General features: G+C 40.1%; 1 protein-coding gene across 2 annotated transcripts; it reads right to left on the reverse strand.

Annotated features, from left to right (window-relative positions):
* Window positions 1-788: 788 nt before the first annotated feature.
* lsm14b (LSM family member 14B) lies at window positions 789-7,015 on the reverse strand. Of its 2 annotated transcripts, none has more exons than XM_016255758.1 (9): window positions 6,794-7,015; window positions 5,881-6,044; window positions 5,675-5,807; window positions 5,434-5,601; window positions 3,659-3,736; window positions 3,425-3,586; window positions 3,174-3,330; window positions 2,969-3,110; window positions 789-1,147 (listed from the first exon to the last, which is right to left on the reverse strand). In XM_016255758.1, the coding sequence occupies exons 1-9, from the start codon at window positions 6,912-6,914 to the stop codon at window positions 1,118-1,120; spliced, it is 1,155 nt and encodes a 384-aa protein (XP_016111244.1). In that variant the 5' UTR covers window positions 6,915-7,015; the 3' UTR covers window positions 789-1,117. The 2 variants fall into 2 exon arrangements, with proteins under 2 accessions (XP_016111244.1, XP_016111245.1); XM_016255759.1 differs by having other exon boundaries at window positions 2,940-3,110.
* Between the last annotated feature and the right edge of the window lie 3,748 nt (window positions 7,016-10,763).

The raw sequence follows: 10,763 nt of genomic DNA on the forward strand, positions 1-10,763 counted from the left end.
TTGCCCTTACCCAAGCCACAGTCCTTCTATGTAGATATCAGAGAACAATTTAAAATATTGCATCAATGCATTCTATGGCACCTTTATAAAATTTTTTATTTTTTTTTAAATTTAAAAATCTTAAAGTATGAGGTGGCAAGCATGGGACAAAAATAGGTTTTGAATAAAATCCAAGTTAAACGTTCAATTTTTTTTTTTTTTTACAGCACCGGATAACCCAAAGTCTTAAAAAAAAAAAAAAAAAAACACAGCATCACACAGATAGTAACTATGTACAAATTTGAAATGTGGTTCTACTACAAATGCAGCAATTCTCTTTAAGGTGGGCACCCAAATTTTTTTCCTCCACCCTACTCATGTACCATTTCAATCTAACCGCGTCATGGAAAAGTCAGCCAGCTATTTATTGTCAATTACTGTGCCTTCAGCCCCAACAGCAGGGGCAATTTGCTTCAGTCAACGTCTTAAGACCAAGTGTAGATTATTTTGATGTTTTTAAATCAGCTGTTTGGGCTCTCATTCTAACACCAAACTCACAGGAATGTTGGATGACTTTAGGTTGAGCACATTCAGCAAATTTTCATGTTTTGGGTGAACGATTCCCTTCACTGATCTTAAAAGCTCACATTTTATTATTAAAAAGTATAAGGAATTAAATCTCTGCAAATAATTCACAAAGTGCCAAAAAAAAAAAAAAAAAAAAATCCTCAAACATACAGACTCAAGATTTTCATTTCCTAGGTTTATTAACAAATCACAATCAAGAACAAGATCCCCTTATAATTTAACACGCATGAAAAAAAATAAAATAAATGCATTGGGGACCACGTACCATAGGCTGAAGTTAATCTACTCCATCTAAATGGATATTCCTGTATAGCCATTAAATTGGCCATACATACAAATAAAAGTGCTACCCTAGTTCAAATGCAGAAATCACTGATGGATTATGGTGCATTCACACATTAAAGCTGAGAGATTCTTCACATTAAACAAAAAGGAAAAGGCAGTTTAAACATCAAATGAAAAGTAACAATCAATGTAGCCATTTTTCACAGAAGGGCGAGATGATGAGAACGGTCTAGTGATATTTACCACTGCGACACTGGAAACCAAATCACCCACGTCCCAGAGGAAGGCAGTGTATCTGGAGGAAAGAGGCAAGTTTAAGCCAAAGTTGTAGTCATTCACTCAAGAGCCAGCAAGCATTTGCAATGGCGAGTGGGATTTCGATGCATCAGGAGTTGATTAGATCGTGAAGAGAGATCCATAATGACAGACTGATAAGAGACTGCCAACACTTTGATATTAGCACACAGGTGAATCCGTCACGTTCCTCACCTTGAGAACTGAACACTTCAGGGGTGCGTTTCCCAAAAGCATCGCTAGCCAACTAGGTCCACAAGTTCTGTTGTTACCAGCATAGTTCAACGATTCGGTGTTTCCCGAAACCACAGTTCAATCAAACATTCTCAATCAGCGTTGCAAACTTACGTAGTGGGAAACACAGCTCTCGACCTGTGGTTAGAAGCGGTTTCTTGTTAGGAAGACATATGGGCTTAAATATGCTCTTGGGCACAACAAGCAAGCTAACATGCAGTACTACGTTTATATTCCATTCCATTCCATCTAAATATCAACGCATATTAACCTATGCACTTTAGCGCATCCTCAAGCGCTGTTTTTGAGGAGTGCATGAACACCTAAGGGAACCCTTAGGGAGTATGACGTAAAGAGGGTCCTGCGAGTCAAATGTCAAATAAAGCAAAACGACACAAGGAAATAAAAACAAAAAACACCTATACATTAGTCTAGTGTTTCCCAACCGGGGTGCCGTCTGTCGAGAGCAGGGGTGCAGTGCGTGTTTAAAAAAATAAATAAATAAAAACTCATTTTAAATAGCTAAAATGTTCAAAAAAGCATCCATTATATAATATCCATTTCTGATGTCGCCAATAATTAGAGATGCACCGAAATTCCGGCTGCCGAAAATTTGTTCACCGCTAAGGTTTCACTTTCACGTGGTGTGACGCTCTGCGTATTATCCGCTCTGTGTGTGTGTGTGCGCTCCGCTCAGTTCCTCCACTCGTATACCGTTCATGTGAATCGGAACAGCAAAGTCCACTCAAATTGAGCCGACAGGAAACATGGATGTAGTACAGTATTGTTTCTGTCTGCAATAGCCCTACTATGCGGTAACATGGTGTGGTATATGGGCAACTCTGGTAACGCTGCCCTCTCATTCATTGATCTGCTAACCGTTATGTTATGCTCACGTGTTCTGATAATAATAGCTTTCTAGGACTAAACATTATTTGGACAATTGGTAAAAAAAAAATTTGAGAACTAGTTATAATGGTAATTAAATAACGTTTACATGTATAAAAGCCTACATTAAAATCTGTCATATACATTGGTCTCTTCATTAGAAATTAGCCTACTGATTGCCGCCATTGATGGACAAAATGTTTTAATATTTAAAATATCTGTATGACATTATATTCTGCAGTTCTTCCCTGTTGTACCGAATATCTATACTTTTCAAATTATCATATCGAAGTTAGAAATTCAAATATTGTGACAAAATTAATTGTAGGGTGCCACAAGTTTGTTAATTTCCAAAGGGTGCCGCGACTAAAAAAAGGTTGGGAAACACTGCAGCATCTTTGAGAACTCTAATCAGTTAATTAGCAGAAGTTATTAATGTGGTTCAAACGACGTAGATGTGACTGATCGGGAAACAGTCATGACTAGCTAGTTAGTTTCCACAACAATGCATCGTACTATGGTGGTTAATCAGCAGTTTACATCGTTGTATGGGAAACGCAGCCCTGAACGGTTCTCCTTACAGACAGTCCAAAGGACTCTCCGAGATCCTGTACTTTACAGAGCTGTAATACTCAATCACAGGGAGATCATCAACAGAGTAATCAACTCACACCAGGCCTCACAGCCGTCCACTCCCTACCCTCTGTGGGACAGGATGCTGTGCAGCCCCTCGGCCCCGTCTCCCTCTGTAATTACCCCGAAACCCACGGCCTCGCAGAAACCGCCCGGGGACCCCAAAGGTCTCCACGTTCAGCTTCCTTTCCTCAGCCCATGTGGTACGCCTGGAGACAGAGAGAGGGATTACTCAAAGGAAACGCTCCCCTGCTGGAAACAAACGCTCATACCTCGACTTGAGTTCTGAGGAGACGTTATCAAAGAAGCACTTGGCTTTATTGTAAAAGCACTTGGGCCCAAGTGGATCCTCTTCAACAGTGCTCTCGCTCTCAGGGACAGGCTTTTCCTGCTCTTTATCGCTCCTTTCCTCTGGGCTCTCCTTTGGTTCTGACAGGAGAAACAAGAGCACAAAGAAAACTCGAATCAGCTCCAGAAGGTCAAAGGAGTAGAAAACCGCAGGCATTCGTGTAGAAACACATACCTTGAACACGGAGCTTGTCTTCAATCTCTTTCTCCAGGTCGTCTTTATTAAACTGAGCATTTGCCATTTCAAAGTCAAAGTCCGACTCAAACTGCAGGGTGCTGGGCTTCGTGTTGCCTACGAGGATCTGACCTCGGCCGCGGTTCCTGGACCGTCGAGCTCCTGCAAGACACCTCAGATGTGGATCGGAAGCAGTGTTCGTTTCCACAGGACAACAAACCCTGCAGTCTTTACCTTGTTTTCTCCTGCTGCCTGGAGGCTTGTTCTCATCATTGGCTGGACTCGGTCCCTTCAAGGCCCCTTGCTGTGCAGCTGAAACAGACGGGTTCCACGGGGAGAACAGGAAGTGGAGAGAGGGAGAATTTTCTTTTCTTTTTTTAATTCTACCAAGCAATTACAAGTTTCCTTAAGTAAACAGTAACCAAAAGGAGGTCATTTTAGGGTATTCAATTAGCCACAGCAATACCCATGCTTGTGGTCTTGGCCATCTGAGTGCCTTGAACAAACACCAAACCCACCACATCTTCAGTACTGCTACAGACACGCACTGTATTAGTGATAAAAGCGGTCTGCAGCGTTCTCTCGTCTCTGCACTAACAAAACAGACAGAAGTCCCACAACTAATATTGTCTTCATTACATAGGAAATACTGAATTTAGCTTTTTTTTGTGCGCACAACACACTTGGGCCAAATACTGGGACTGTCATGCCATCTTTGCCCATGACCACTGGAGCTGGGACAGGCCTAACTAACACAGCTGACAGTACACACAATTTTATAGTTAGAGCAATGAGTTCTGCATCTCACAAATCTTCTAATATACTTCTATATCAGATGTAGAAGCACAATGACTAAAAATAGAATTATTTTTATACGCTACATCTGTATTGTCACAATGATTTGAGTTTGTGCAATCTTTTAAGCATCAAAGTAATAAGTTTGTTAATGAAGTATAGCACAGAGAGAGAAGAAAAAATAAAAACACATGCTGCAATATGCAAAAAGAAACAAGCTACTATTAACCAGAAGTACAAAAGTATCACTCCAACCCACCACATCTTCAGTACTGCTACAGACACGCACTGTATTAGTGATAAAAGCGGTCTGCAGCGTTCTCTCGTCTCTGCACTAACAAAACAGACAGAAGTCCCACAACTAATATTGTCTTCATTACATAGGAAATACTGAATTTAGCTTTTTTTTGTGCGCACAACACACTTGGGCCAAATACTGGGACTGTCATGCCATCTTTGCCCGTGACCACTGGAGCTGGGACAGGCCTAACTAACACAGCTGACAGTACACACAATTTTATAGTTAGAGCAATGAGTTCTGCATCTCACAAATCTTCTAATATACTTCTATATCAGATGTAGAAGCACAATGACTAAAAATAGAATTATATTTTTATACGCTACATCTGTATTGTCACAATGATTTGAGTTTGTGCAATCTTTTAAGCATCAAAGTAATAAGTTTGTTAATGAAGTATAGCACAGAGAGAGAAGAAAAAATAAAAACACATGCTGCAATATGCAAAAAGAAACAAGCTACTATTAACCAGAAGTACAAAAGTATCACTCCAGCCCTCTTAGCATCAGTTCACAGGGAGACTCGTGTACGCTGATCTGCATGTTCACTGGATCGCTTCATACTTCATAAGGTGACCGAACAAACGCCAGACCAGCAAAACCAAGAGTAAGCAATGTTTGAGTTTGTTTAACGCCATGCCAGCTTCTGTGGCATGGCGTTAAACAAATTGAAATTTCCATTTCATAACTTATTTCTGCTAAACTTTAAAACTGCATCAGGCTTGACTCTTAAAATCTACCCCCTCCCCCCCCCTTTAACCCTGAGAAAGGAGGATTCTCAGGGTTAAAACCAGCACAACCTACTAAAACATGATAAAGGGGTTTGGCAGAGAACATGTCAGAGGATCTTCTAGCACTAAAACGGCCCTGTTTGGGTTCTCGCCAGGTTAACTCTGCTTTGGATCGGAGTCGCTCACCTCTCTGGGCCGGGGCTCTGGCCCTCTGCGCTCGGCCCGGCTCGCCTCCCTGCTGCTGCTGCGGTCCAGACAAACCCTTCTTCTGCACCGCTATCTCCGCAGGCACCGTCTGAACAGCCTGCTCAACCATCGGGCCTCTCCTCACAGGAACACCAGGCAAACCAGAGCCTCAGAAACAGACAGCGAACAGTCACTCAGTGCACCGCTCACAGCTCAGTTTGTCTCAGGCTGCTCTTCTTACCGAGGCCCAGGGCAGCGGCGTACTGCTGGCTGAGGAGCGAGCTGGCGGCCAGCTGGCTGTAGGAGGGCAGCACGCTCCGGTAAGGACTGTAGCCGCCCTGAGACGCAGGGTAATGGACCGACCCCACAGACGACTGACGGAGACAAGCACACATCAGCCCTGCCTGCAGAAACCTGCTGGGGAGACTCCCTCGCACCCAAACTAACCTGAACAATAGCAGGGTCCTGAGGAAGACTGTGGTGAATCTTCAGAGGCTCGCAGACCGTGATGTCTTTGATGTCACTTCCTCTGAAGATGATGTACTCGAAGACCTCATCCCTCGGCGGCACAGGCCGGTCTGTCGGTCGCCCCTCCGTCCCAAAGGACCTCACTGACAAAAACAAAAGCTGCAGTGAGACTCCATAACCGTCACGGCCAGATAAACCAATGTGATGGACCTTACGAGACAGAGCTCGAGCCCAACCAAACTGCACCCTCTCCTTTCCACTTGCACCAGCGATGGGACTGCAGCATTAACATTTATATTTAGACACTTACAAATGAGGACAGTAGAAGCAATCAAACCAACAAAACAGCAACAATATGCAAGTGCTGTGACAAGTCTCGGTTAGCCTAACTGTACAAGTAGCAAGGCTATTTATTTATTAATTCATTTATATACACACTATAACAAAACAAGCAGTTAGAAAACGAATTGGGAGTACAAGTGTTAGAGGATCAAGCGTTCCTTTAAATAAAAAAAAATATATATATATATATATATATATATATAAATTAGAATAGCGTGCTAGAGTTAGGGGGTCGAATACAGATTAGCACACTCAAACCTATAGACAATTACGATTAAGTGAAAATAAAGTAAGTTACTATGTTTGACCATGACTTCGATTAGGCTTCGTTATTAACTTGCTCGACTGTTTCAGGCTGTATAAAAACAGGTCAGCAGGGGGTTTATTTGAACACGTGATACATAAACATTCCTTGCACGTTTAAACAACTATCTTATTTCATATTATTGAAGAGAACTGGCTCAGAAAGACTCGGTTTTTTGATGGTCTGATTTGAAAGCGGAAACCACGTGGTGTATTGCTGTCGCGAGCGCTGGGACAGGACACTCACCTTTCGCCAGCGCCACAGTGGAATTATCGGTGTCTATGGTGTATAATATTCCCTCATAGCGAATCTGAGCTTTAGAGATCAGACTGATCTTACTGCCGATGTAAGGAGTCCCGCTGCTCATTATCTCAACACGAACCGCTTCAGCTGATTAAAGAGACTTCAAATACAGGCCAGATCTGTTCAAGCGAACATCTGCGACACTGCTGCCATGATTACTCTCCCGAAGCACAGGCTGTGCTCGAGAAGCGCTCATTAGTGTGATTTATAGAGGCGACACACCCCGCTGCACCTGTCCCGCATCTTCACCACACTTTCAGCAGACATTTCCTACACTTTCAGAATCGTGGAAAATACAGCATTTGCCATTTATAAAATGTATATTTAATACATTCATTCAACTAATTTATTTATTAGTTTTTTTATATTAAAAAACCCCCCACAGGTCATAACAAACAAGAATTCTTTGGAAAAGCCCAGCTTTATTCATGTGCTTTGAGAAATAAGCAGATTTAACAAAAGAATTACCCATAATATAACAACAATAAACAGTATTTTAATCGCATATGCTTTTCAATAAGGTTCAAACACTGGGGGGCCTCTGAAACTTCCCAAGGGGACAAAATAAGTCTTCAAATTTATGTAAACAGTATACAGTATGATATATTCTTATTTAAAAGTAAATAATATAGAAGTGTATATATTTTACTGAAGTAGCCTACATTTCATATACAAGGGTCTGCAAATATCTAAACCTTTTCAACTTGAGTAATTTAAATCATTTTAAGACTTATTAGGTTCCCCTTGGAAGTTTGAGGTCATATTAAACCAACTCTTCAGTTTTTGAACAAAAAAATAAATAAATGGTTTGCAATGGCCTTACTCTACATGATCCTCTGCCAAACATATTTGAAATAGTATTTTAAAGGACTTTACGTACTGTTGTAGATTTCAGATTCTCATTGTGGTGGACATTTTTGGTAGAGAATGAAAATGGTGTAATAAAGAAAGAGTGGTAATGAAAGTGATTCTTTTTTTGTAGTTTATTCATATTTTATGATCTAAAAATACTATGCTTATGTTGTAACCTTAAATGTTTTATGGTTATGTCCTGTGTATGTACAGTATGTTTTTTTTCTTCTGTCCTCTGATAAGTATTGTTCAGGGCTGCCATTCCCAAAAGCTTTAATGCGTTCTTATGATACTTTTGGGAAACGCAGCCCTGTTTGAATGCACTGTCAGCAGTGAGTGAATGCTCTCTGTGATGGATTGGTTCTGTCTTGCAACATTTGCGTGTGTTCAGATGAGCAGGAAAATTGTTATATCCTACACAATTACTCGCGAACAAAGGTTATTCGTCCAATTAAATGCCTTATTTTTTTTGTTAAATAAACAAAATCACTGGTAAATAAAACACACCTTAGTATCGGTATTTATTGTTTGAGTATCGATACTTTCGATACTCGCATCAGTATCGATATATCGATACTTCGGATCGATACGCCCATCCCTAGTGACGGTTCAGGAAATGAATTAGGAGAGATGGAAGTAGTTATGAAAAATGGGATACGGTTAGGAATGGGATACGGAATAGGATCAACTGTAGAAGAAACGAAGAGAGATGAATATAAAGTGTTTGCAAAACTTATGCATGAAGGAGACTCGTTGAATCCAATACAATTGACAAAAACGCTAAATAAGGAAATTGGTGAAATAAAGAGTGCTAGAATTCCAAGAAATGGATCATTGCTGATTATTTGTAAGGATGCAAAACAGCAAGGGAAAGTAATCAGAATGAACAAGATAAATGGAAAGAGAGTGGAATGTTCTATGGCTGATGGCAAGAAATTCGTAAAAGGGGTTGTCACAGGAATCCCGGTAAACATATCGGTTGAAGATGTGAAAGAAAATATAACAAATGTAAGTGAAGTCAATCGTCTAAAAACAAATAGGAATGGAAGTGTAAGTGATAGCACCTCGTTGTTATCACTTTTGATGAGGAAGCGGTCACTGGAAAGATATATATTGGATACATGTGTTACAATGTGAGGCTATACATACCTCCTCCACTTAGATGAGTATCTCTAACTGTTTCCCAGGGCAACCCTTTTACATCTAGATACTTCTCTGCTGATTTGACAATTATTTTGATCCTTTCATTTCGGCTTTTCGTCTGTGCTGAACAATTTATTATTTCTGCCATGAACCGTACAAAATCATTCTTTTTCACTATCAGAGTGTCTTCTTTCAGCTTATCACATCCTTGACATTTTCCTATTTCTTCGTGCATAATTTCATTTTGTCTGGTCATTCTCACATTCCCTGAAACCTTCTTTGCTGCTTCTGCATAGCTGATTCCCTGAACCACCTTGATTTTTTGTACTTCAGCCTGGCTCTTACTAACCTCACAGCCACGATACGCTGAGCTATGTTCCCCTCCACAATTACAACATTTCAGCTTAACACCCTCATCACATTTGCCATACTCGTGTTCTCCACTGCATTTACCACATCTTTGTAATCAACAAGAAACAGTTGAACATGACCTACTTCAATGTGTAAAATACAACAATGAGAAATGTCGCCTTATTCAGTCAATGAAGAAAGTTAAACACCATGAATTTTCTTTGTCAGGTTTATTGGGGAAATCCGTTAACAAGATATACGATGATATTATTAGGTTTATAAAAGAATGTGAATTAAGTAAGAGAATATAGATAATATATGTGTGTGTGTGTGTGTATGTATATATATATATATATATACATTGTTGTGCCATTCATCCACGACCATCACCTCATGTTGCAGCATGATAATGCACGGCCCCATGTTGCAAGGATCTGTACACAATTCCTGGAAGCTGAAAACATCCCAGTTCTTGCATGGCCAGCATACTCACCGGGCATGTCACCCATTGAGCATGTTTGGGATTCTCTGGATCGGCATATACGACCGCGTGTTCCAGTTCCTGCCAATATCCAGCAACTCTCGGCAAAGGAGAAGTGCTCACTAAAACAGATTTAGACAGATTTGTGAACAATATTTGAGAGAAATAGGCCTTTTGTGTACAAAGAAAAAGTCTTAGATCTTTGAGTTCAGCTCATGAAAAATGGAGGCAAAAACAAAAGTGTTGCATTTTATATTTTTGTTCAGTGTATGTTTTGTTTGTTTTATATGGCCCTTTCCCCTCTTTCCCCATCATATATATTGCATAAATCTTGATCCACACTCCAGTCCAGTCGGTGGCGGTAATGCACCTATAAGCTTGTTTGCCAACTGCCAATAAAACACCAAAGAAGAAGAAAAAAATGCAAAAAGGGAATATTGGACATCATTTTGTGAGTCAGTGGGAAGAGAAACAGATATTTATAAAGTATGGGGCATGATAAGGAAAATTAATGGAATTAGGAGAGAGTTTAGATATCCTACATTAATAAATAATGAAGGGACAGCTGTGACAGAGAAGGAGAAAGTGGAAATGATCATAAAAGCATTTGTCAAAATCCATAGTTCGGATAATGTCAACGAAGAAGGGAGGATAGGACGAAAGGGAAAAGTTTTTAAGATATAAAGAATTAATTATGGAAGATGAAGAGGTAGATGATATACTTAATTTGCCATTAACAATAGGAGAATTAAATAGTGCATTAAGAAGTACTAGGTTATCAGCGCCGGGTAAAGATCAGATATGCTATATAAAAAATGTAAGTGAATCATCAAAAAGTATACTTTTAGAGTTATATAATAAGGGATGGGAAAAGGGACACTTACCTAGTTGCTGGAAAGACGCTGTAGTAGTTCCAATACGTAAAGCTGGGAAAGATGGTAATATTCCAAGTGATCACAGGCCAATTTCTCTTACTTCGCACTTATGTAAGGTAATGGAAAAAAATATAAATCAGAGACTAACATATTTTATGGAAACTAAAGGGCATATTTGTAATTATCAAAGTGGATTTAGAAAAGGTAGATG

Source organism: Sinocyclocheilus grahami, unplaced genomic scaffold, assembly GCF_001515645.1.
Source record: "Sinocyclocheilus grahami isolate Dianchi unplaced genomic scaffold, SAMN03320097.WGS_v1.1 scaffold1367.1, whole genome shotgun sequence".
Classification (NCBI taxonomy): domain Eukaryota; kingdom Metazoa; phylum Chordata; class Actinopteri; order Cypriniformes; family Cyprinidae; genus Sinocyclocheilus; species Sinocyclocheilus grahami.

Bases quoted from the DNA above. Each gene is read 5' to 3' on its own strand.
- lsm14b (XM_016255758.1), bottom strand. From the start codon at position 6,914: ATGAGCAGCGGGACTCCTTACATCGGCAGTAAGATCAGTCTGATCTCT. The intron at 6,045-6,793 runs GTGAGTGTCCTG...TGTTTTTGTCAG, and splicing joins CACTGTGGCGCTGGCGAAAG to TGAGGTCCTTTGGGACGGAG. The intron at 3,111-3,173 runs GTATGAGCGTTT...CTCTGTCTCCAG, and splicing joins TCCTCAGAACTCAAGTCGAG to GCGTACCACATGGGCTGAGG.